The 27,893-nt window shown below is 43.3% G+C and overlaps 1 protein-coding gene across 6 annotated transcripts in view; it reads right to left on the bottom strand.

Annotated features, from left to right (window-relative positions):
• The window catches only part of dnai4 (dynein axonemal intermediate chain 4), a 116,433-nt gene that overhangs the window by 30,588 nt on the left and 57,952 nt on the right, over nt 1–27,893 (bottom strand). For 5 of the 6 annotated variants that reach the window (XM_067990374.1, XM_067990370.1, XM_067990369.1 and 2 more), the window contains exons 8-14: nt 27,323–27,517; nt 24,932–25,086; nt 22,805–22,891; nt 22,204–22,416; nt 16,954–17,105; nt 11,309–11,466; nt 791–915 (exon numbers count right to left, since the gene is read on the bottom strand). In XM_067990374.1, the coding sequence (XP_067846475.1) occupies nt 791–915; nt 11,309–11,466; nt 16,954–17,105; nt 22,204–22,416; nt 22,805–22,891; nt 24,932–25,086; nt 27,323–27,517 (1,085 nt within the window). The remainder of the gene's footprint in view (nt 1–790; nt 916–11,308; nt 11,467–16,953; nt 17,106–22,203; nt 22,417–22,804; nt 22,892–24,931; nt 25,087–27,322; nt 27,518–27,893) is intronic. The other variant, XM_067990372.1, reaches the window with a different exon arrangement.

Genomic DNA, 27,893 nt, shown 5'->3' with positions numbered 1-27,893 from the left:
ATGCCAGAGATGCACAGGTGTCTCTTGTGCCCAGCATTGCTACAGCGTAATTGCCGGGAAATGCATCGTACCACTATTTCTCGCATTTGTATGGCATCATACTAAGCTGCCCATATGTGAGTGGGCGTATTATGTGCCTGTTCCTGCTTCAAATGCAAATTTTGATGGGTGGAAAAGGGCGGGGACCACTCCAACATCTGCCCCCATCAGCCCAGGGTATGTTAGTTTCCTAGTGTAACCTGAAAAGAAATTCGGCCCCTATGCGTTGTTATGTAAAGACTTCTTGGTGAAAAGAAATTAGCCACAAATAATACAAACAGTAAACTAGGGGACACATTATACAAAACAGGTATATATTTATTTTCTTTTTTTTAATGTTCTGTTGTTCATAGACACAGCCCCCATGAATTTTTCCACTCCTTTTCTGAAGGCACTAACTAATATTGGGATACCGTACTACAGACACTGGCAGTTCTACCATATCAGCCAAGTGGCCATTCATCTGTATGCCTTGATAGTGAATGCTGGCTGGCTATTCCACCTTGAAAAGTATCACAGCTGAACCCATTCCTGTTCTCACCCAATGTCTACACACACACACTCAATTTGCAGCAGGATTCAATGAATAGTGATAAGGAACAGGAATTGTGGCTAATATCCAAGGGACATAGGATACTGAAAATTCATAATTTGCAGTCATGCATTGCAACAACTAAAACAGCTCCTTGAGCAACCAAAAAGAATAGTTCAGGGCAATTGGCAACAGAAATGTGGAATTCATTAAACGTACCTTCGGGTGGAAGGCAAAACACATTCCTGGTGCTTGGCGAGAAATGGATGCCTCACTCTTCTTTTCTTTGTCATTTGTCTCTTTCTTGGATGTATGCATTCCTGTTCGTTTTATCCTCATTAAATCTGTAGAATGAAAAACAACATTAAATTATCAAACCTCTTGGATTTCAGGATGAAATGTACCAGAGTCAGTTGTTTCACAAGGAATTTCTGAAAGAAGTGACGCACAGTGGAGTACAATTTCTAGAGAATTGGTAACCCTCCATTACCTCATGAAAGTAGCCATTCTTCATGTATGAGCCTTGACAATGAATGTCTGTGGGTTATTTGATTGTGGAATCACAGCTCAACCTGATCCAACTTCCACACTTGGTTAAATTCCAGCAGGAATCACTGGATTGTGATCAGGAGCAGAAACCCGAGCAGATTTTTTCACAATCAACTAAAGCCACCACGATCTCAATTGAGATCAACCAACTGAGCACAAATCAAACCTGGGACACTCCTGGTTACTATAGCTCAGTATCACTTCAAAAAACCACTAAGCTATCAAGCCCATTTGGGATGAATCTGGGCCTTTAAAATAATCAAAATGGTTTAGATTGTGCCAGACTTGGATAATTTGCAAATTTAAAAACTGCCCAGTTTCGGTAACTCTGAATGATAGCTTAGTTTAGGCCAAACACGCCCGATGTCAGCAGTGTGAGGCCTAGCCTCATTTGAATATGATTGGCGGGCTGCCGGAAAACAGGCAATCCACCCATTTGGACTGAGCAACACTGGGGGAATAACCCAACATCATGGCACTTACGTCGATGGAACGGGAAGCCCTGGAGATTAGTATCCAGCAAGAGCCATGAGCAATGGGGAAGGTGAGGCTGGCAGTTTATTTGAGCAGGGTATCTGCCTATTACTTGCATCCATCATTCACCTCAAGAAATCATACATTCAGCCATCTCGAGAACTTCAAACTGCATTCTGAAAACAGATACAGTCTAGCCTGTCAGTGCCATGCTAACCCATGCCCCTTTTCTCTTTCCTTTAGGTCTTTCTCAGTAACAAGAGCTTCCTGCAGAAGGCACCTCGGAGCAGGGTAATCATTCTGAGGATGTACTGTCACACGCTCCATCCCTCCAAAGCACCAGCACAGAGACTGTCACTCCGGGTGGGTTAGACAGTGAGTTAGCAGGGTCAGAACATGATGATTTTCACCCAGCATGAGTGAGAAGGAGCAGGTTCCAGGGACAACCCAGGAGACGGGTCACCAGAGGGCAAAGACATCTCCCAATTCTGCTGAGGAGGACACAGATGCTGACTTCGGGGACACAGCCTTGAAAAGAAAACCACTTGCCTCACTCAAGCAGTTATACAATGTATTGGAAGGCCATGCTGAAGGATCCACTTCCAGCCTGTGTGGTGTCATCTCACATGGCATCAGCACTCTGCAGTCTACCTAAGTGTGGCCATCTCCACAGACGCTGCAGTTGGGCTTTCACAACAGGAAATAAAAACAGAAAATGCTGGAAACGCTCAGCCAGTCAGGCAGCGTCTGTCACAACAGGCTCCGGTTACCAGCTTTTGCAGCTTTGGTAGAAGCTCAAACAGCTGCTATCTAGACTCTGGGGCACCACCTTGGAAATTGATAGGAGCTTTCAAGGCATCATTGATCTCCTAAAGTCCTCCCGCAGATCAGTGGGAGCGATGAGCCTCAGCCCCATTGAAGTGGAAGTGATGTTGTGGGAGTGGCACTTGTTTCCCTCTCTCAGGATGTCAGCATGTCTGCTCCATTACCACCCTCTCAACCAATAACCACCATGGTGCCAGAAAGTCAGCTGGGCCAGACTGCCCCGACAGCAGCAGAGTTGCAACAGTATGCAGCCAAACCCTCACAGGCTTATGCTCCCAGAAGTCACCAGCCACGGGCAACTCAAGGGTCCCAGCATGAGCAACAGCAGCCTTCCACCATCTTTGCTGAAGCCACTAGGGGAGCACCTCATAGGAGTGAGTAAACCTTCTTTTAAGAAAGACATTGTGGGATGACGCTCGGGTGAGAAATAAATTCAAGGCAATTATTGGTTTTGGAATTAAATTGATCACCTTGATCACATTTAGCACTTTCATCCACAGTGTCTGTCACAACAGCTTCTGAGTCTGCATTGTATGTCATTGGTACAAAAGTTGGATTAATGGTGAAGGGAGTAATGAAGGAAGTAACAAGGTTAATGCAGAGGGGCTTTGTGTAACTTTTCAGGGCAGGGAGATGAGCAAATCATCAGAATTGCTGTGCAATTAACTCACCCCTGGCATCACTGGCTGCAAGGTGTTATGGTGGCCGTTCATCTTCTGCTCCTTTCTCGGCTTCACCCAGGTCTTCTTCGTCTACTGAGGACTGTGGCTGCTGCTGTGCCTCCTCCAAATGCAGCCCTGTCTGGATGTCAAGGTTGGGCCAGATGCAGCACACCACTATAATGCAGGAGACTCTCTGGGGAATATTGTAGGGATCCCCCAGACCTGTCAAAGCACCTGAACTTTTGTTTGAGGAGCCCTTTAATGTGCTCAGTAATGATCCTGGTAGTCCCATCGCATTGATTATACCTCTGTTGTTGGGGGGGGGATGGTTGAATGTCACAGGGTATTCAGGAATGTGCTGCCTGAAAGCGTCATGACAGCTGCCTGGGAACCTGGCACAAACTTGCATTACTTGGGGGTTTTCGTACACAAATGGGGGTATATGTTCACAAATCTTTGAAGGTGGCAGGACAAGTTGATAAGGCTGTTAAAAAAAGCATATGGGATCATTGGCTTTATAAATAGAGGCATAGAGTACAAAAGCAAGGAAGTTATGCTAAACCTTTATAAATCACTGGTTAAGCCTCAGCACGAGTGTTGTGTCCAATTCTGGGCCCTACACTTTAGGAAGGTTGTCAAGGCCTTGGAGAGGATGCAGAGGAAATTTACTAGAATGGTACTGGGTATGAGGGACTTCAGTTATGTGGAGAGACTAGAGAAGCTGGCACTGTTCTCTTAAGAGCAGAGAAAGTTAAGGGGAGATTTACTAGAGGTAAAATTTTGAGGGGTTTTGATAGAGTACATAGGGGGAAACTATTTCCACTGGCAGGAGGGTCGGTAACCAGAGGACACAGATTTAGTAGTGATGAGGTAACAGAGAGGTTCGATAAGGGCAATGCGGTTGATGTGGTGTATATGTACTTCTAAAAGGCGTTTGATAATGTGCTGCATAATAGGCTTGTCATCAAAGTTGAAGTCCATGGAATAAAGGGGGCAGTGGCAGCATGGATACAAAATTGGCTAGGTAATAGGAAACAGAGAGTAGTGGTGAACGGTTGTTTTTCGGACTGGAGGGAGGTATACAGTGGTGCTCCCCAGGGTTGGTACTAGAGTTGTTTTGATATAAATGACTTGGACTTGGGTGTACAGGGCACAATTTCAAAATTTGCAGATGACATAAAACTTGGAAGGGTAGTGAACAGTGAGGAGGATAGTGATGGACGTCAAGAGGACATAGACAGGCTGGTGGAATGGGCGGACACGTGGCAGATGAAATTCAACACAGAAAAGTGTAAAGTGCTACACTTCGGTAGGAAGAACAAGGAGAGGCAATATAAACTAAAGGGTACAATTCTAAAAGGGGCGCAGGAACAGAGAGATCTGGGGGTATATGTGCACAAATCGTTGATGGTGGCAGGACAGGTTGAGAAAATGATTAAGAAAGCATACGGGATCCTGGGCTTTATAAATAGAGGCATAGAGTACAAAAGCAAGGAGTTTATGACAAATCTTTATAAAACACTGGTTTGGCCACAACTGGAATATTATGTTCAGTTCTGGGCACTGCACTTTAGGAAAGATGTGAAGGCCTTAGAGAGGGTGCAGAAGAGATTTACTAGAATGATTCCAGGGACGAGGGACTTCAGATACGTGCATAGACTGGAAAAATTGGGGTTGTGCTCCTTAAAGCAGAGAAGGTTGAGAGGAGATTTGATGGAGGTATTCAAAATTATGAAGGGTCTGAACAGAGTAGATAGAGAGAAACTGTTCCCATTGGCAGAAGGGTCAAGAACCAGAGGAAATAGATTTAAGGTGATTGGCAAAAGAACCAAAGGCAACATGAGAAAAAACTTTTTTTTACACAGTGAGTGGTTGTGATCTGGAATGCACTGCCTGAGGGGGTGGTGGAGGCAGATTCAATCGTGGCTTTCAAAAGGGAATTGGATAAGTACTTGAAGGGAAAAAAATTGCAAGGATACGGGGATAGGGCGGGGGAGTGGGACTAGCTGGATTGCTCTTGCAGAGAGCTGGCACGGACTCGCTGGGCCAAATGGCCTCCTTCCGTGCTGTAACCGTTCGATGATTTAAGGTAATTAGCAAAAGAACCAGAGGGGAGATGAGGAGAATTTTTTTTTAACACAGCAAGTTGTTATGATCTGGAGTGTACTGCTTGAAAGGATGATAGAAGCAGATTCAATAGTAACTTTCAAAAGAGAATTGGATAAATACTTGAAAAGGAATCATTGGCAAGGCTACAGGGAAAGCGCAGAGGAGTGGGACTAATTGGATAGTTCTTTCAAAGTGCCAGGATAGGCACGATGAGCCGAATGGCCTTCTTCTGTGTTGTATGATTCCATGATTCTATCCTGTTTTGGTGATCGGAGACAAGCTGAACATTAATTGACTGAGAGTCCTTCCCATTTACGAAGAATGCTGGCTGTTCTTCTGGTGCCCTGATGGCAACAAGTGTGCAGTCAATGAGGCCCTGGACACGAGGGAAGGCAGCCACTGCTGCAAATCCCTGAGCATTCTTATGTTGACTGCTGGCGTCAATTGGGAATGTGATGTACCGCTTGGCCCTGGCAAAGCGGGCATTGGTAGCCTACTTGATGCAGCTGTGCACTGCAGACTGGGTGATGTCCCCTATGGTAGCCTGGAAGGAGCCTTTGGCAAAAAAGATAAGGGCGGTTGTGACTTTGACAGCCACTGGCAGTGCATGGCCACCTGGTCCAGCAGGCAGCAGGTCTTGCTTCAGGAGGCTGCAAAGATCTGTGACAGCCTGCCTGCAGAAGCGCAGCCTTCTGTTGCAGTGCTCCTCAGATCGATCCAGAAATGTGACTCTTGGCCTATAGACCCTGTGGCTGGATATGGCCTCCTATTAGCAGCCCACCTCACCTGCTGTTTTCTAAGAGGTCCTCCAGTGGTTGCTGAGGCTGCTGCTGCTGCTCCTCTTCCTCCATCCAAATCAAAGTGGCAATATTGGCATGCATGATAAGCTATGAGAGCTTATTCAGGGTGAGTAAGGCAAAAAAATATGAAAAAGAAGCTATCTGCAAGCTGAAAACTCTCCTGGAAATCCAGACAGGACAATGGCACACAGATCCCTATGATCTCATTGCCTGAAGGTGAGTGCCCCTTTAAATGGTGCTACCTGTGGCTCTGAAAGATCAATCCCTCTAGGTTCAAATGTAAGGAATCTTACAACACCAGGTTATAGTCCAACAAATTTATTTTAAAATCACAAGCTTTCGGAGATTATCCCCTTCGTCAGGTGAATGAGTGAAAGGTTCTCAAATCGCATATCTTATATTAGGCTGGGACACCATCACACTAATCAAAAGGTGTCGTTGGTGTTCAGACAGATTAGCCACGGAGAACAATACGTCCCAGTACACTGAATATACATTGTGTCAAATTAAACAGACAGAGAGAAAGAGACCCAAATGGCAGAGAGAGAGAGAGAGAGAGAGAGAATATTAAAAACAGATAACTTTTTTTCCCCTTGCTGGTGGGGTTACGTGTAGCGTGACATGAACCCAAGATCCCAGTTGAGGCCGTCCTCATGGGTGCGGAACTTGGCTATCAATTACCCGAAGGACATTCAGCCACCGATCTTCGGGTAAGCGTTCTCCAAGGCGGCCTTCGAGACACACGACAACGCAAAATCGTCGAGCAGAAATTGATAGACAAGTTCCGCACCCAAGAGGACGACCTCAACCGGGATCTTGGGTTCATGTCACGCTACACGTAACCCCACCAGCAAGGGGAAAAAAAGTTATCTGTTTTTAATATTCTCTCTCTCTCTGCCATTTGGGTCTCTTTCTCTCTGTCTGTTTAATTTGACACAATGTATATTCAGTGTACTGGGACGTATTGTTCTCCGTGGCTAATCTGTCTGAACACCAACGACACCTTTTGATTGGTGTGATGGTGTCCCAGCCTAATATAAGATATGCGATTTGAGAACCTTTCACTCATTCACCTGACGAAGGGGGATAATCTCCGAAAGCTTGTGATTTTAAAATAAATTTGTTGGACTATAACCTGGTGTTGTAAGATTCCTTACATTTGTCCACCCCAGTCCATCACCGGCATCTCCACCTCTAGGTTCAAGTAGAGCGTTGGGCACTGGGCAGGACTTCCGCTATTCCACTTTAAAAATGCATTCATCGAGTTACATCAAAACTACAGCACAAAAACAGGCCATTCGGCCCAACTGGTCTAGGTCGGCATTTATGCTCCACACAAGCCTCCTCCCTCCCTACTTCATCTAACCCTATCAGGATACCCTTCTATTCCTTTCACCCCCATGTGCTTATCTAGCTTCCCCTTAAGTGCATCTATGCCATTTGCCTCAACTAGTAGCGCGTTCCACATTCTTACCACTCTTTGGGTAAAGAAGTTTCTCCTAAATTCCCTTTTGGATTTATTAGCGACTATTTTATATTTATGGCCTCTAGTTTTGGACTCCCCCACGAGTGAAAACATTTTCTATACGTCTACCCTATCAAACCCTACCATTATCTTAAAGATCTCTATCAGGTCACTCCTCAGCCTTCTCTTTTCTAGAGAAAAGAGCCCCAGCCTGTTCAGCCTTTTCTGATAAGGATATCCTCTCAGTTCTAATGTCATCCTTGTGAATCTTTTTTGCACCTTCTCCAATGCCTCTATATCCTTTCTATAATATGGAGATCAGAACTGTGGACAATACTCCTAGTATGGTTTAACAAAGGTTCTATACAAGTTTAACATAACTTCTTTGCTTTTCAATTCTAGTGCTTGATTTGTCTTTTTTATGGTCTTATTTACCTGCGTCCCTGCTTTTAGTGTTTTGTGTATCTGTACCCCTGGGTCCCTTTGCTCCTCTATCCCGTTTAGACTTTTATTATCCAAGCAATATGTAGCCTTCTTATTCTTCCTACCAAAATGCACCAACTCACACTTTTCTATATTGAAATTCATTTGCCAGTTACATGCCCATTCTGCAAGTTTATTAATGTCCTCTTGCATTTTGACACAATCCTCCTTTGTATTAACTACACCCTCCAATTCGGTGTCATCCACAAATTTTGAAATTGTACTTCCGATTCCCAAATCCAAATCGTTAATGTAAATTGTGAACAACAATGGTCCCAGCACCAAACCCTGTTGAACACTACTTCCCACCTTTTGTCGGTCTGAGTAGCTACCCTTAACCCCTACTCTCTGTTTTCTGTTTCATAGCCAGCTTGCTATCCGTTCTGCTACTGTCCTGTGATTCCACATGTTCTGGCTTTAGCCATGAGTCTACAAAAAGGCCTTTTGAAAATCCAAATATATTACATATACTATGTTACCCTTATCTACACTTTCGGTTACTTCTGCAAAAAATTCAGTAAGGTTGGTCAAGCATGACTTTCCCTTCTGAAATCCATGCTGATTATTCTTTATTATATTTTTGTTCTCTACATGTCTTTCTATTACATCTTTGAGTAAAGATTCCATTATCTTTCCTACCACCGACATTAAGATAACTGGTCTATTGTTCCCTGGACTTGTTTGTCTCCCTTTTTAAATATAGGAATCGCATTAGCTGTCCGCCAGTCCTCTAGCACTTTTCCCTTTTCTAGTGAATTATTATATATATGTAATGTTGCCTCTGCTATCTGCTCCCTAACTTCTTTTAATATTTGCGGATGCAATCTTTAGAGTTCCCCACCTCAGGGGGCTGTGGATGCTGAGTCGTTGACCATGTTCAAGGCTGAGATAGATAGATTTTTGGACTCTAGGGAAATCAAGGGATACGGGGATCGGGCAGGAAAGTAGAGTTGAGGTTCAAGATCAGCCATGATTGTATTGAATGGCGGAGCAAGCTCAAGGGGCTGTACAGCCTACTCCTACTCCTATTTTTTATGTTCTAATGTTCTTATAATGTGGGGAAATGTGAGGTTATTTGCTTTGGTAGGAAAAAAATAGAAAAACAGAATATTTTTTTAAATGGTGAGAAACTATTAAATGTTGATGTTCAGAGGGATTTAGGTGTCCTTGTACACGAAACACGGAAAGTTAGGTACAGCAAGCAATTAGGAAGGCAAATGGTATGTTGGCCTTTATTGCAAGGGGGTTGGAGTACAAGAGTAAGGAAGTCTTGCTGCAATTATACAGGGCTTGGTGAGTCCACACCTGGAGTGGAGTGTGCAGTTTTGGTCTCCTTACCTAAGGAAGGATATACTTGCCTTAGAGGCGGTGCAATGAAAGTTCACTAGATTGATTCCTGGGAAGAGAGGGTTGTCCTCTGAGGAAAGATTGAGTAGATTAGGCCTATACTCTCTGGAGTTTAGAAGAATGAGAGGCGATCTTATTGAAACATATAAGATTCTAAGAGGGCTTGACAGGGTAGATGCGGTGAGGTTGTTTCCCCTGGCTGGAAAATCTAGAAGTAGGGGGCATAATCTCACGATAAGCGGCCGGACATTTAGGACTGAGATGAGGAGCAATTTCTTCACTCAGAGGGTCGTGAGTATTTGGAATTCTCTACCTCAGACGGTTGTGGATGCTGAGTCGCTGGGCATATTCAAGACTGAGATCGATAGATTTTTGGACTCTAGGGGAATCAGGGGATATGGGGATGGGCAGGAAAATGGAGTTGAGGTCGAAGATCAGTCATGATATTGAATGGCAGAGCAGGCTCAAGGGGCCGTATGGCCTACTCCTGCTCCTATTTCTTATGTTCTAATGTTAATATAACTCATGAGACAAGCAAGCACATGAGAACTGTGAGATATGAGGCCCCCTATAAATAGTCATCTCACACAAGTTTGAACAGAATGCAGAATAATTCCAGCCTTAAAGAGAATTATGGATAACCATAGAGTGGCGGAAAATGGGTTCTATTAATTGGAGTTCCTAATTCTTAGCTCGACCGCAATGCTACAGAATTGAGGGAAGGAAGGAAAATTGATAGTAAATCAGTGAGGGACAGGAGAGTAGGGATAATGGGCAGGTACTCATATTGGCAGGATGTGACTGGTGGTGTCCCGCAGAGATCTATGTTGGGGCCTCAACTATTCACTGTATTTATTAACAACCAAGATGATGGGATAGAGAGCTCCATATCCAAGTCTGCCGATGACACAAAGATAGGCAGCATTGTAAGCAGTGCAGATGGAAGCATAAAATTACAGAGCGATATTAATGGATTAAGTGAATGGGCAAAACTATGGCAAATGGATTTCAATGTAGGCAAGTGTGAAGTCATCCACTTTGGACCTAAAAAGAATAGATCAGATTACTTTCTAAATGGTGAAAAGCTCGAAACAGTGCACTTTCCTGTAAGCGTTGCTGGATAATGATTAGGAGTGGAGGCTAATTTTCCCCTCATCAGCCTAGGAGTGCTGAGGCCAATTGTGGCACGCCCCATCACCACGCTTACCGAGATCAGCTAACTCAGAACAAACTGAAAATCCAACCAGAGACATTCCTGGTCCAAGGTTGTTCTCCTTAGAGCAAGGACGGTTAAGAGGAGATTTGATAGAAGTGTTCAAAATCATGAAGGGTTTAGATAAAATAAATAAAGAGAAACTGTTCCCATTGGCGAAAGGGTCGAGAACCAGAGGATACAGATTTAAGGTGATTGGCAAAAGAGCCAAAGGTAACATTTTTACACAGCGAATAGTTATGATCTGGAATGCACTGCCTGAAAGGGTAGTGGAAGCAGATTCAATCATGGCTTTCAAAAAGGAATTGGATAAATACTTGAAGGGAAAAAATTTGCAGGGCTACAAGGAAAGAGCGGGGGAAATGGGATTTACTGGATTGCTCTTACAAAGAGCCGCCATGGGCTCGATGTGCTGAATGGTCTCTTTCTGTTCTGTAACCATTCTATGATTCTATATGGCTTAGTATCACAAAGACTAGTGTCTTTCCCCACTGAACAATTAGGGAAGTAGCTCACAATTTTGCACATCTACTGAGTACAGGGCAGAACTGAGGGAAAAACTTGCCTCCATACTCAGCCAAAGATGGTACTTTCATATAAATAAAAAGAAACTATAATATGATATAACAAATGGTATGTTCTTAGGGAATATAGGTTTTGAACCTATAAGGGAAAGACCAGTATCTAACCGGCTGAACCACCAAGTCACCATTCAGATGTACTTTGGTGGTTGCTTAAATATGGCAAATTAAACTGCTGTTACTTGCCTCAAGCTGCCACTGACAATATCCAGTTGGATTCTAGACTAACCTGATGATTCCAGTCCTTTCCCAAGATTCCATTTGGCAACCCTGCCATCAGCAGCTATGGAGATCAAGGTCCCCTCCTTTTCATCCCCTTTGGAATTTCTGTCCTGTTCGGTCCACTTCAGCTGCCAGACTGGGCCAATGTGCTTATTCAGATCATTACTGCAAATGGTTAAAGAGGGCATATTGCAAATTCTCAAATTAAAAGCTGTCATTTTGAAGCCTTGCAACAGCATCTATCTGAAAACATTAAATCAGACATTTCAGCAGGAAATCAGTCTCGTCTATATTTTCAGTCTGGAATCAAAATGCAATTAAATAAAACCTCACCCAAAGGACATTCTTTGCTTATGAGCTTGGAAAATGAACGTAAGCAGTAGTCAACTATGAAGGACAACACAATTTAACTTGGTTCTCTCTTACTTGACATCTAAACATATATGTACATTTTGCTGCAGATAATCTAATGCTGGTTCCTGATTATAAGAGGGCTAATTTTGAAAAAAATGACTGAAGATTTGGCAAAAGTGGACTGAACAACTCTTAGATTGAAAAATAAATACTGAGCATAAATGGGTTGTCTTCAAAACCATTCTAAAGCAATTATGAAGCTATGTACGTCCCAATGGTTAAAAGAAGTGTTAAAAATGCATGTAGGCAGGATCAATGCAGAATATACTTACCATTTACAGGAAAGCGGTTGAGAGGAAAGGATCTAAGTGTCATTGTGAACACATCACACAAGGTTCACGACCAATGTAAAGAAGCCAGAGCCAAAGCCAACAGGATATTGGGTTGTATTAATAGGAACATTCAATACAAGTCAATGAACATCATTCTGTCCTTATGAAGATCCTTGATTAGACTGCATCTAGAGTACTGTGTCCAGCTTTGGTCCCCTCACACAGCGGGTGATATAGTGGCCTTGGAAAAGGTTCAAAGGATTCTCAGCTTAAAGAACCTTAATTACTCAGATAGGGTTAAAGAGCTGGGTCTATTTACTTTAGCCATGATGTGGAGATGCCGGTGATGGACTGGGGTGGACAAATGTAAGGAATCTTACAACACCAGGTTATAGTCCAACAAATTTATTTTAAAATCACAAGCTTTCGGAGATTATCCCCTTCGTCAGATGAATGAGTGAAAAGGTTCTCAAATCGCATATCTTATACTATGTTGGGACAGCATCACACCAATCAAAAGGTGTCGTTGTTATTCAAACAGGCCAGTCACGGAGAACAGCACGTCCCAGTACACTGGATATACATTGTGTCGATTACACAGGCAGGCAGAAAGAAACTCAAAATGGCAGAGAGAGAGAGAGAGAGAGAATATTAAAAAACTTATAATTTTTTTCCCACAGCAGACCAGCTACGATATACCGCCAAACAGACGAGGCAACGGACACAGCAGACCAGCTACGATATACCGCCAAACAGACGAGGCAACGGACACAGCAGACCAGCTACGATATACCGCCAAACAGACGAGGCAACGGAACTACACTGCCTACATGAAAACCAAGAGCAGGAAGCTTGAGAAACTCGGCATCACCACCAGCATCAACCAAGCCTCCCCCGGTACCACGGTTACAACCACAGGGAAGTCTATCATCAATTTGTCCGACCAGACAAAATCGAGGTTCTCAGCTGCGGGCTCAATTTCTGCCCCACCACCAAAATGGACCGCATCGGTCTCGCGGCGGACACAGAGGAAGTCGTCAGGAGAATGAGGCTCCGGGAATTCTACCACAAACCCCAAGATTTCAACAGCGAACCCAATGAGACAATCAATGATCCAGAACAGCAGACAGAGGGATCCACGGTACAGCAACCGAAGAGGAAAGAGTCAAACTGGACTCCTCCGGAGGGTCGCTACCCTCAGCTTGACATGTATGCCCAAGCTGTCAGGAAATGCGTCAATGCCAGATTCATCAGGCGCACTCAGAAGACAGTCCAGAATGTCACCCGAGCACAACGCAACGCCATCAACGCTCTCAAGACCAACCGAAACATCGTCATCAAACCAGCGGACAAAGGAGGAGCCATTGTCATACAGAACAGAACGGACTATTGCAAAGAAGCATACCGACAACTGGACAACCAGGAACACTACAGACAGTTACCCGCAGATCCGACCAAAGAACACACCCACCAGCTCAACAAACTGATCAAGACCTTCGATCCAGACCTTCAAAGCATCCTACGCACTCTCATCCCACGTACTCCCCGCGTGGGAGACTTCTACTGCCTCCCAAAGATACACAAAGCCAACACACCCGGACGTCCTATCGTATCAGGCAACGGAACCCTGTGTGAGAACCTCTCTGGATACGTCGAGGGCATCCTGAAACCCATCGTACAGGGAACCCCCAGCTTCTGTCGCGACACTACAGACTTCCTACAAAAACTCAGCACCCACGGACCAGTTGAACCAGGAACACTTCTCACCACGATGGACGTCTCGGCACTCTACACCAGTATCCAGTATCCCCCACGATGACGGCATCGCTGCAACAGCCTCAGTACTCAACACCAACAACAGCCAATCTCCAGACGCCATCCTACAACTCATCCGCTTCATCCTGGATCACAATGTCTTCACCTTCGATAACCAGTTCTTTACCCAAACACACGGAACAGCCATGGGGACCAAATTCGCACCCCAATACGCCAACATTTTCATGCACAAGTTCGAGCAGGACTTCTTCACTGCACAGGACCTCCAACCAACGCTATACACCAGATACATCGACGACATTTTCTTCCTATGGACCCACGGCGAAGAACCACTGAAGAGACTACACGATAACATCAACAAGTTCCATCCCACCATCAAACTCACCATGGACTACTCCTCAGGAATCGGTTTCTTTCTTGGACACACAAATCTCCATCAAAGACGGGCACCTCAGCACCTCACTCTACCGCAAGCCCACGGACAACCTCACGATGCTCCACTTTTCCAGCTTCCACCCCAACCACGTCAAAGAGGCCATCCCCTATGGACAGGCCCTACGAATTCACAGGATCTGCTCAGACGAGGAGGAACGCGATGGACACCTACAGACGCTGAAAGACGCCCTCGTAAGAACGGGATATGACGCTCGACTTGTCGATCGACAGTTCCGACGGGCCACAGCGAAGAATCGCATAGACCTCCTCAGAAGACTAACACGGGACGCAACCAACAGAGTACCCTTCGTCGTCCAGTACTTCCCTGGAGCGGAGAAACTACACCATGTTCTCCGCAGCCTTCAACATGTCATCGATGACGACGAACATCTCGCTAAGGCCATCCCCACGCCTCCACTGCTCGCCTTTAAACAGCCACCCAACCTCAAACAGACCATCGTTCGCAGCAAGTTACCCAGTTTTCAGGAGAACAGCGTCCACGACACCACACAACCCTGCCACGGCAACCTCTGCAAGACATGCCAGATCATCGACACGGATACCACCATCACACGAGAGGACACCACCCACCAGGTACATGGTTCATACTCCTGTGACTCGGCCAACGTTGTCTACCTCATACGTTGCAGGAAAGGATGCCCCGGAGCATGGTACATTGGCGAGACCATGCAGACACTGCGACAACGGATGAACGGACACCGCGCAACAATCACCAGACAGGAGGGTTCCCTCCCAGTCGGGGAACACTTTAGCAGTCAAGGACATTCAGCCACCGATCTTCGGGTAAGCGTTCTCCAAGGCGGCCTTCGAGACACACGACAACGCAAAATCGTCGAGCAGAAGTTGATAGCCAAGTTCCGCACCCATGAGGACGGCCTCAACCGGGATCTTGGGTTCATGTCACGCTACACGTAACCCCACCAGCAAAAAGGGGGAAAAAATTATATGTTTTTTAATATTCTCTCTCTCTCTCTCTCTCTGCCATTTTGAGTTTCTTTCTGCCTGCCTGTGTAATCGACACAATGTATATCCAGTGTACTGGGACGTGCTGTTCTCCGTGACTGGCCTGTTTGAATAACAACGACACCTTTTGATTGGTGTGATGCTGTCCCAACATAGTATAAGATATACGATTTGAGAACCTTTTCACTCATTCATCTGACGAAGGGGATAATCTCCGAAAGCTTGTGATTTTAAAATAAATTTGTTGGACTATAACCTGGTGTTGTAAGATTCCTTACATTTATTTACTTTAGAACAGCGTAGACTTAGAGGCGACCCAATAGTGGTACATAAAATAATGAAAGGGGTGGATTGCATACCTACTGATAGATTAGGCTGGCTCATGTAGTTCATATATTCAAAAAAGGGGACAAATTAGACCCAGGGAACTACAGGCCTATCAGCCTGAGATCCATTATTGGGAAGCTGCTAGAAAGGATCGTAAGAGATGCCCTTTATGATCACTGGGAAAGGGAAGGGGCCATTAGAAATACACAACACGACTTCCAGAAAAATAGATCGTGCCTTACAAATTTGATTGAGAAAGTCGCTTGGGCAGTGGATGAGAGAAATCCAGTAGACGTTGTCCACCTGGACTTTCAAAAAGCCTTTGATAATGTACCTCACATTGGGTTACTTCACAAGATAGAATCTTGTGGTATCAGTAAGAATCTGATATGTTGGATTAGGAATTGGCTTCAATCCCGCAGCCAAAAAGTTGTAGTTAATATGATGGACCAACTGGTCCATCATATGTTTGATTTTCTCCCCTTTTTTTCCCTTTGATTTCTTTTTCTGTTTCTTTGCCTCTCCCAGGAGAGGTTTCTGGGGGGTAGGAATTGTCTAGTCACGATGCTGATGTGTGTGCGGCAGGCTTGATGGACCAGCTGGTCTTTTCCTGCCTGTCATTTTCGTGTTTCATATGTTTTAATAGGGGTATTGGATAGTGATAAGCGGTAGGAGCCTTGCCGGATTTTCCTGTTCCTACCCCAGGTACTCGTAAACATCTTGCATCAGAGAAAATGTAGTGAACTCTAAAGTGCCTCTATAATTTCTTATAAAATGAGGAGAATAAAATGATGATCACAAAATAATGAATAATCAAAGTATTAAATGAATAAAATATTAAGTTATCAAACAAATTAATGTTGAATGCACTGATGTTGTAAATATACTGATGATAGCCTTGTTACAGGTGTTCACCTATAAATTCAAAATTTATACAATCCTGTTTTAAATATGATTCATTTGGTTGCAGTAATAAATTAATATCTGTGTCAGATATTTAAAATATTTCCTATATTATATTGCATTGTAAACTTAGCCAGCTTACCATATTCATTAACAAAATACATTAAAATGTCTTTTATTCCTACTAATATCAATGTTCATGCCAAATGGGAACTTGGACATTTTTTAGGTTGAGAAACCTAGGTGAAGGGTGAAGGTCCAAAATGAAGGACATGACCAAGGTTGAAAAGGGTAGGTGAGAAGAGAAGATAAATTAAGAAGTAATGATTTGGTGATGCCAGGCTTGGGTATTGGAAACCTGTAGATTGTGCGAGGAAGCGAAGACTGAGGGATATAAGAAGATCCACAGTTTTGAGGTTCTGGGAAAGAATGAGTTAGAGTAGGTGATTGTGTGGTTAGTCTCGATTTCAACAGTGAGGATGCAGGAAGAAGTGCACGTAAGATGGCTTGTACTGTACCAAAATGATGACCAAGATCTCACCTACTGTCCAGAATTAGCCCATCTTCAGGGTTGCGTATGTTGTAGACTGCTACAGTTCCATCATAGTGGCCCACTGCCAGCAGATTGGGGGTATCTGCAGAGAACTCCAGTGCAGTAACTCCACTTTCACAGTTATAGATGCGCTCAGGCCACTAGTATAAATACAAAGATACATTTTTGAGGGTAGAAAGTAGAATTATATCTATTAAGTCACATTCTTAATGAAAAGATTGTTCTTCCAATGAAATGGAAATCGATGGAAATAAAAATCAGGAGAGGTGTAAAACAGGCTGCCGACTTGCTATCACATGTTTTACACTATTGCAGAAAGTCAAGATCTACCCCACTATGTGGGGTTTGGAAAAAAGGAAATCATTGGATGCAATTGCTCATTCTTAAAGAGTTAAACAAATAGAAATGATTGTACTGGCTCCTGGAAATGCCCATGATGTGTGAAGAAGGGCAAATGAAGGAGGATCAATATAGGTGTGTAGATGATTCCAGAACTGAAAAATAAAGAGCTAATACTTATTTGTTTCATACTTGGTAGGATTTTCATACAGTAATGAATGTTAGACTGAAAATGTGATAAATTTCTGACTATTTCATATGGCTTTTTTAAACTAGGCCTAAAGTAGAGACTATCACTAAATTTAAAAATGGCAGGCAATCGTGCTGCAGGAAAACAGATCGCTGATAAAAGAATTGTCTGCAATCTCTTTGACAACTTGGGGGCAAGTTTGTGGGTTGACGGGCAGTGATGTAGACAAATATATTCTCTCTGCATACTAAGCCATTAGGAAAATCCATTATAAAATGTGAAATCCAGTCTGGGAGGAAATATATGGATGAAGCTGCAAATCTAACCATTAGCACCTCACCTTTCAGATGTAAAAATATCAGTTTGTTTACTGCAAGTACAGTGATTGTAACATGAAAGAAATCCCTTTACATAAAACCACAGGGCTAACTGCTAATTTTCAGTTCTGGTAAAATCTTCTAGACCCCTTGGGTGAACTGGAACTTGCACTGTCACAAGCTGCATCTCATCTTGAAGGTCTAGAAAAGAGACAAACCTGACTATTTCATCAAAGATCCTGTTGCTTGTTTCTTAAGACTTTAGAAGCACTGTTGTAAAAGGGAATATAAACACTTTGCAAACTGATTCCAGTTCTACCATCTTTATGTATAGGATGGTTTAGTATTTTTCTATGTCTATGTATTATTTCTCATAAATAAATCTGGTCAAGTGGTTTTAGCCTGTATGCATTGATCTGATGATGTTACCTCTGCCTGCAAAAGTAACTGGAAAACTTGGTGGGCAGCCCACATATTCTCAGTTTCATGGTAATCCTAGACATGGCAGCCATAAAGTCACAAGTTTTAGTTCATAACAGCCTCGGTTCTGTTTATAGAAACTGGCATCTTGAAATAAACATGAGGGCAAGTGCTGGGGGCAGCCTGAACTATAACACAAAAAAGGAAAAGTCAGTTTTTCTTTCGGCATCGGTGGCAATGGTGGATAATGCACTAGTGCAAAGAGAGGATCTGATATGAAAAGGTGTGCAAGAATAGCTACAAGGAGCAGGTATCCATGATGTTTTATCAGTGTTTTAACATAAACATTAAGGAGGTGAGTTTCGCTTACTGTGATGGTAAGGCTTAGGAAATTTTTTCTGCAAGGAAAGTCAGGTGGAAGTCATGGAAACATGGAAAATAGGAGCAAGAGTAGGCCTTCGGGCCTGCTCCGCCATTCAAAATGATCATGGCTGATCGTCGAACTCAGTACCCTGTTCCCGCTTTTTCCCCATATCCCGTGATCCCTTTAGCATTAAGAAATATATCTATCACCTTCTTGAATACATCTAATGACTTGGCCTCCACTGCCTTCTGTGGTAGAGAATTCCACAGGTTCACCACCCTCTGAGTGAAGAAATTTCTCCTCATCTCGGTTCTAAATGGCATACCCTGTATCCTGAGACTGTGACTCCTGGTTCTGGACTCCCCAGCCATTGGGAACATCCTCCCTGCATCTAATCTGTCTAGTCCTGCACGCCGTCCATGTTTAAATGGTTTCCCCCAAGTTTTCTCCTGCTTCTCCAGCTTGCCAGCAATCTGCCCACCAAATCACCACTAGTCTCATTTAACTACATAAAGTGAATGGGCGAGACGGTGGCAGATGGAGTATAATGTGGAGAAATGTGAAATTATCCACTTCGGTAGGAAGAATAGAAAAGCAGAATATTTTTTAAAAGGTGAGAGACTAAGAAATGTTGATATTCAGGGGGATTTGGGTGTCCTTGTACACGAATCACAGAAATTTAACATTCAGGTACAGCAAGCAATTAGGAAGGCAAGGGGGTTGGAGTATAAGAGTAATGAAGTCTTGCTGCAATTTATAGGGCTCTGGTGAGACCACACCTGGAGTACTATGTACAGTTTTGGTCTCCTTACCTAAGGAAGGATATACTTATCTTAGAGGGAATAAAACGAAGGTTCACTAGATTGATTCCTGGGATGAGAGGGTTGTCCTATGAGGAGAGATTGAGTAGAATGGGCCTATGTTCTCTGGAGTTTAGAGGAATGAGAGGTGATCACATTGAAATGTATAAAATTCTTAGAGGGCTTGACAGGTATAAGGATTTTGGACATTGGCTCAAATCCCATTTTATTCTTTTGAACTACTGGATGATTCAACATAAAGGGTTATCCAGTCCCTTTAAGGAATTGGACATTCACTTGGATAGTACATTGACAGTACATTTGAAAGCAAGGGTTAATTTCCCTGGAGATTACAGTATGAATGCACAATTGCAAAACAGCAAAGTGCAGACCATTTAAATTGGACAGTTGGACATCAGTTTAACACTGCAGGAGCAATACGGTACAGACACTGTTAACAGGCTGCAACTTTCAATAACAACTGGTAAGAAGAAGCTTTCAGAAGGTCTTCAATGTCCTTCGCAGTTGTTGTGGACAAAGATAAGAGGACACCTGGCTTCACGTAGAGAGGAGGATATAAGGGGTTCATACGGTCCATGAGTGGTCCAACCAGCTACCCATCTTAATGCTATGGACAAATTGGGCCTTCTTGTAACTTGGTTCATACCTATTTGCTCAGAAGCATATAAAGACAAGACATCGTAGCAGTCAAAACAAGAGACAACATCGGAGAAGCTGGAAGAAGCTTCAACAGTCAACATTTGTAGGAGCAACAGTTGAACAATTATTGTGGCATAAGTGCCGACAGTGTGCTTTTGAACTTTGACAAGAAGACTTTACTTTTGCACTTCAACCAACAGACTGTACTTTTGAATTTTGACAAAAAGCCTTTGCTTTTGGACTTTGACAAGAAGACTTTACTTCTGCATTTTGACAACAAAACAAACCTTGATGAGAAGATACAAAACTTCAACACTCTACTACTGAACTGGAACTCTGATGAGACAAAGAACATAGACATAGCACCCGACAGATTATTCAACACATCACCTGTTACCACAGCAATCAACATCCCACTTCCAGACCTAGACAACTGCTTTGATGCATAAGGTTGGTTATGCCACTTGCACACTTTGCTTCATGCCTGCTTATGTGCTCCTTTTTAAATCATTAGATAAGTACATTGCGATCCACCAATTGTATTATCAGGTAGAGTAGTCCACGTATTGATTGATTGAATTGCTTCATGCTTGCTATGTGGTCTTTTTGACTCATTAAATAAAGAATCACTTTGATTCACAAAACTACCGCATCAGGGTGGCTTTCTTTGTCTGAACTATTGTCCAGGTCCACGAATCTCCGGGAAAGACCCAAAAAGTTTCTACACATGGTAGATGCTGAGAGGCTGTTTCCCTTGGCTGGAAAGTCTAGAACTAGGGGTCATAGTCTCAAGATAAGGGCTCAGCCATTTAGAACCAAGATGAGGAAGAATTTCTTCAATCAGAGGGTTGTGAATCTTTGGAATTATCTACCCCAAAGGGCTGTGGATGCTCAGTCGTTGAGTATATTCAAGACTGAGATCGATAGAATTTAGGACACTAAGGGAATCAAGGGATATGGTGATAGGGCAGGAAAGTGGAGTTGAAGTGGATGATCAGCCATGCTTTTATTGAATGGCGGAGCAGGCTCGAGGGGCTATATGGCCTACTCCTGCTCCTATTTCTTAAGTTCTTATGTAAGAATGAGAGCCAATAGCAAAAGACCTGAGTTTCTTGTAGGTGGACTGCTGCTGCACTTGGGGTGAGTTAGACACTGTTCAGTGAGGCATAGTAGTAACACAATCAGCTGTTCAAGGCAGAAACAAGGGGTTCTTGAAACAGAAGAGGTTGGAGATATTTACATTTTTGAAGGTAGGAAATAATTTCTAAGCAGTTTTTTTGCCATTCTAACCACAGATACCTTCAGTTGCTTCCGGCTGCTTCTCAAAGGGTCGGACCAATGACAGGTTTTCAGAACCCCCTACTCTCCCATCCCCAACCCACCATTGAGACTTTTCAGGGGTAGGGAGAATACCATTCTCATGCTTCGTCTGGGTGCCACCTGAGGGCCAGAATCACCAGAGCTGGTTGGCTGCTCGTGCTGTACAGAAGGCTCATGGGACTGAGGTTTGTTGCCTCCCATGTTTCACTGGTGTAGTACTATGAGGGAGATGGCTGGAGGCCTGACATGTGCTGCTGTCCTGATAGACAGCGGTGTCATGAAGCTGCACCTCTTGGGTGGCTTGGTCCTAGACATCCTTTTCACTACCATCATCATCTTCCTCCTCCTGCATTGCTTGTTGCTGTGATGGATCTGCAGGAAAGGAGGGTAAATGCTAAGAATGGGTGAGCATCACTCCCTTGGGATTAGGGAGACAAAGAAGTGGGTGAAAGGTTGTGGCTGTGTGTTGCTTCACAGAGATGCCAGGGAGACACTGTAATAATCTAGGGTGAAGGGTTCAAAGGTGGGTTCAGTGGTCTGCTTGTGACGGGCATTGCATGCCAATTTGTCCTGCCAGAAGATAGTGAATGAGGGTAAAGCTAGCAGTTGAGGAGAGTGTGCCAAGTGGCATGGGAGAGGTGAAGTAAGGGATAAGGGGATTATGAGGCTGCTAAAGTGGAGGAAAAGGTTTTAGGGCTGTGCATATATGTAATTGCTGTGAGGGGAGCTGGGTAGCCATAGTTAGTTGTAGAAGTGTTGTTTTAAGAGGGTGAAGAGAGTGCTAGTGCCCAGGGTTGACAAGGAAGGGAGAGATGTGCAGTGTGTTACCTTGGCCGCTCTGTAAAGGATGTGGAACTTTTGACGCCATTGTTCTGCAGTCCTAGGGGTGAGGAAGTTGGCAGTCAGTGCCAGTGCCACTTCCCTCCAGGTGGCATAAATGATCATTCTGAGTGACATGTGGCTGCCACATCCAAGAAGGTTTGGAGGTCTGACTGGTTGAAGTTGTGCGTTCTTCTCTGGCTTGATAGCAGGCCCTGCTGGCTTTGGGTACAGATAATGCTTGAGTGGTCATATTTCTGTACAAGTGTAATAAAAATATCGCTAAGACCTGTAGTGAAAGAGCCAAGCACTGTTGCTCTCACATGTCCCCAGTCTGTTGCTGAAGAGTGCAAGTTGAACTATATTTTAAGGCTGCACTGTGCTTTCCAAGCAGTTCAGCTGCTTGCTGTAGCTGTACACCGATTTTACACCCAACACCTGCATTAACAAGTAATTAATGGTGGATGCAACAGTTCTTTTTAAAGGTCTAACAATGGTGCAAGTCATTTTGAGGAAATTCTAGGCCCAACTAAAATTTTGCATTCAATGGAGTTTCAATTGCGGTTTAACAATTAGCTGCAAATTCTAATTATACTCTTGTTCAACTTACCATAGGATTTTTCAGCGACCAACAGCAAATCAGTCCTCCTTTCTGTTCCTTATATCCAAATTGCCCATAACCCACAGCCAGTAGGTCCTGTATGCCGACATAACAAAAATAATTTATTCTCATCATAATATATATCTATAACGAAGTTATCCTCAAAATTAACTTTATGAATAAGTAAAGTTACTGAACTAAAACCTCAACACCTATCTATTAACTGTCAATTTACTAGAGATTCAGTCCACTAACCTGCAGTTTGATAATGCATTGGCAAAAAATCTCTATATCACAACTCATATTCTGTTTCACAGTTAAAAGTACAACTCTTACAACACAAATACCAGCTAACTCATTTTTTATAAATGAATGGAGTTACTTAACAGGGATTTGATCTTTTCAGATTACTTTGATGTATTCTCCACTATTTTATGAAATATCACTTTAGCAACGCAGTCAAGCTCTGCTTTTATCTATTGCTGATCACACTTGTATTAACTTTCTACTTCCACTGCACGGACCATTCGGTAAGAGCTCTGCAATACACCCCTGACTGGGTTTCCAGATCAGTGGTTGTGCGCTGCATGCTACGTAACTTTGTTATACTGAGAGACCAGCCCTTGCCACCACCTGGGCAGCAGGAAGTGGAGGAGGAAGAAGAGCAGCATGAAGAGGATGCAGAGGAGCAGCATCGACCACTAGTGTCCCTAGATACAAGAGCTCTCAGACAGCAATTCATCCAAGATTGCTTCACTTTAACCATCCCTCCCATTCCCAATACAGTAAAAGTTCTGCAATCCTTATCACCATTGTCCTCACTGCCAACACCTGATTGTTTTTCTTCAGTCCAGCCTTATGGGTCTTGCTCTCAACTGACTACAGAAATTTTACTTCAATAACTCACCAGATCTGAATAACAGTCAACTGGAATAATTAAGAATCACCCTTGTGCAACCCTCTAGTGCCTGTCTTGTGTGCTCGATTACCTATCATAGTGCTTCTACGAGCTTGGACGGTGGAACGGTGTTGAGCTTCAATTGAGGACACTTCATTTGGCCATGGTGGGCTGATGCTCTGGAAGCCCTTGTCAATACTAGACTCCAGACCCAAGATAGCAGCAGTTTGAGCTTTCGTGGCAGCAGTGTGACCTGCCATGGAAGCTGTCAGGGATGTCACCAGAGCTATATATGGTGGGCCCCCCGACATGTTCATGGAGCTAATCACTTGCTCCATGCTTGACAGAATGGTCTCCATGTTCTGCGCAAAACCCTGACACATGTTGGAGCCAGACTCCTCCATGTTTTGAGAATGTGCCCATCATAGTTGAAAGTGCAGATGTTGTGTACAAGATATGAGGAAGTAAGGGTTGCAATATTGGTGAGAGTAGGAGGTACAGTGTCTAATTAGGAGGAGAAAGAGGTGGAGTGAAGTGTGGTGCTGTGAATGTAGGAGAGTGAAGGGAAGTGGGGGAAGGAAGTGTTGTGCTTGGTGGAGCTGCAGGTGTGAGGAGAGAGTAGTTGAGATGAGAGGTAGGATTCTTACTGCTCAGGTCATTAACCTTCTTTCAGCTTTGCAACTACATTCAGAGCTAAGCTCCTTGAATTGACCCCCTCAATGATGGGGGTGTTGGCTGGAGGGCATTTTGGCCCCCCTGGGGATCAGGATCAGGATCTCCCTCCTCTACCGTCTGGTCCAGGGCCTCCAAAGCAGTGTCCGAGTACCCAGAGACCTGTCCTACAGGTATTTCTGTTTCTCTCTTCACAAGCATTCCCTCCTGTCAGCAGCCACAGTGCACCTCCCTTTTAAGAGGTGTAGGCTGCCTTTAAGTGGCATCAGAGACCGCAATTTCCCGCCCCCCCACAAAAGGCGCGCAGCCAATAAGCAGCGCGAGTAGTGCTATCTGCACGACTGACTCATTATAACGAGCTACCAGCACCAATTTCACAAGTTCCCTGCACCTACGTAAATAGGCGCGTGCAGTGCGTGTCCCTCCCCCTGCAGCCAGTTTTCTGGCACGATCAATCAAATTTCTAGGTTATCATTTTAACACAACTGTAGTATCCTTTTAACACTGTTGCTGTATTAGTTAAAGTTAATAATGATTTGTTTTGCTGTCCCCTTAACTTTGCTCACCACGTTGTGTTTGTTCCAGACCATGCAACTAACGTTGCGTCCCTTGGTAAGACTACAGGTAAAAGACCAGAGTGGCTGCAATCTTGGACTCATGATATCCAACAACATTATGCTGTCTATCAACTCTTCCTCAGCGTTAGGATTTTCATTTGGATCTAGGTAATACCAAGAGTTAAATGTTAGGATACAGTAGACGCTTCCTAATGAGGAAATAAAAAGAAATAAATGTGAATGCTCGAAACCTGAATTTTAAAAAATGCTGGAAATGCATAGAAGGTCACGCAGCATCTCAGATGGAACCCTTCATCAGAGCAGTTCTGATAAAGGATCGAACCTGAAACATTAACCTAGTTTAAGATGCTTCATTAAGATGATTCCCAACATTTTCTTATTTCCTTTCTTAATTAACAATTTTTGGGAGCTCTACTTTTGAAACCTACTTCTTTTCACTCCTCAAATTATGTGATGCACCATATGATGCTTTTAGAGACATGCCCAATACAGCCGTTCCAATTTTCTACTAGTTTTTAAATTTTTGTTACAATGTAATTTCTTGAAGGCCATTGTTATGATAATACAAATCAATTAGTTTGACTACTATGTTCTATGGCCCTCTACTGTGCTTCCACTTTCAATACACCAGCCACTGTGTGAGCACATCACAGTGCACAAACTCTGTAATGGAGCACCCAGCAGCCTGCTACCATGGTAAGCCCCAGAGTGAAATTTATGGAAGAAACAGTTCAATTTCTTTTATACAGTTAGAACTGAAGTAAAAGATATTTTTTCTCCTTTGTTTACAGGCTTAAACAATTAAAATCTTTTCATGCTGTTCATTTCACCACTACACTATTAAACACACAACAGTTCAGTAAAGAACAACGAGGATATTAATAACGTATATATTACAAAACCTATTATGGGGTTCTTCCATCATATGAGGTGTTTTTATTGATGCTAAATTCACTCCATTTACACTAGATGGATTAAAAAAACACCTTAAGTTATTTTATCTATACAGGCAGAGTTGAAAAAAAAGCATCAAAAATTGCCAATCTTCTGACAGGTTAATAAAATAAATTTTCTTCAACTTTACACACGAAGGAAAATAAATCCCTTGACAGGGTGAAAAATTGTACTTTGGACTCAACTTCAGCTAACCAAATAAAATTGGGCAGTGGAAGGAGCAGAAGAAAAATAATTTTCATTTATAGTAATTAGGGACAAGATTAGAATAAGCAGGAGTGAGTAGAATACCAAGCTAAAGCCATTAATTTCTTGGTTTCAAATTTATTGGAACGACTGTGATTATTGGCATTTAATCAAATCCCTCCACGACCTCGCTGCTCCTTAATCTCTTTCAGCCCTACAACCATCCGAGATCTCTGCGCTCCACCAATTCTGGCCTCTTGCACAACCCCAATTTTAATCGCTCCAGCATTGGCGGTCATGCCTTCAGCTGCCTAGGCTCTAAGCTCTGGAATTCTCTCCCTAAATCTCTCCGCCTCTCTACCTCACTCTCCTCCTTTAAGACGCTCCTTAAAATACACCAGCCACTGTGTGAGCACATCACAGTGCACAAACTCTGTAATGGAGCACCCAGCAGCCTGCTACCATGGTAAGCCCCAGAGTGGCCAAGCGACCTAATATCTCTTTATGTGGCTCGGTGTCAAATTTTGTCTGATGAGGCTCCTATGAAGCGCCTTGGGACGTTTTACTACATTAAAGGCCCTATATAAATGCAAGTTGTTGTTATATATTGAAAGCTAGCACACAAACTCTCGTTCAGTGGGAAGGTGCTTATATTAGCTACAAGTTTAAGAAATGTCTACAGTTATTCCTTATCTTCATGCGTTATAAGATACGTGCCTGAGCTACTTTTTAACAATTGAAATATAGCCCCAATTTTAACTCTGGGTGTAAGTCACTTATGCACAAAATTCTGCGATCGTTTAAACTATGTAATTCATTTGCATGCAGATTGCAAATGCGGAGGAAGCTCCAGGCTGCTAATTTCACTGGAGCATAGTAGCTAAGAAGAGATTTAACAGAGGTTTAATGGAATTTAATAGAACGGGGGGTCATCAATTTAAAATTGTCATTAAGAGAGTGAGGAGAGAGGATAGAAGAAAATTAATTGTGAAAAAAATTGTTTGAACATGGAATGCTTTGCCACAGGAAGTATTTAAGATAGAGACCATTGCATCTTTCAAGGGAAGAGTAGAAAAACATTTGAAGCAGAGGATGAAACAGAGCTAGGAAACAGAGCAGGATTGTGGGATTAGTTTTGGATTGCTTGAGCAAAGAGCTGGCAGACATGTTGAGGTGAATGGTCTCTTTCCTTGTTGTAAATTTCTATGCTTTTATGGTCCTTAAACAGTCATAAATTACCAGGTAATATTGGTAGTTGTCGATAAGCAGCAAGTTTAGGCTGGAAAATATTCTCCATAATGACACGTTCCATAATGAACAAATCTTGCTTTAGTTTCTCATTTTTCAGGAGTTCTTCTGGGTCACGGTCTAATTCTTCAGTCCCTTGGACAGTGACAATACTTTCCGACTCCGCCGAAGAGGTGGATCGACTTTCTGTAATTACAGCAGATTTGTAAATGTCATAGTATAATTTTTAATCTTCCTCAATACACAATTGTCTTAAAAAAAACCTAAATGAAAATTTAGTAGCGAGATCAGTTCAGTCTCCGGCCACGGTGCCTCAAGCGATGCGCCTGCTCCCTATGCCCCTCCTCCAGGTTGTCCATAATAATCAATAACAGGGGAATGCCCATTACAATGCTTTCACCTTCCTAATGTGTAGAAAGTGGTGGGGGTCCTGAAACTAATTGCCTTCAGACACTAACAAGACACTGGATGGCAAAACTGGCAACAAAAGACAGTCAAAATTGAGAGAATTGGAAAACAAAACTCTTAAGAACATTTTCCAGACTGCTGGGGTGAGGCTCCA

This window comes from Heptranchias perlo, chromosome 9 (assembly GCF_035084215.1).
Source record: "Heptranchias perlo isolate sHepPer1 chromosome 9, sHepPer1.hap1, whole genome shotgun sequence".
NCBI lineage: Eukaryota > Metazoa > Chordata > Chondrichthyes > Hexanchiformes > Hexanchidae > Heptranchias > Heptranchias perlo.
Note: the sequence above shows the minus strand (reverse complement) of the source record. Positions and strands in the feature narration are given on the sequence as shown.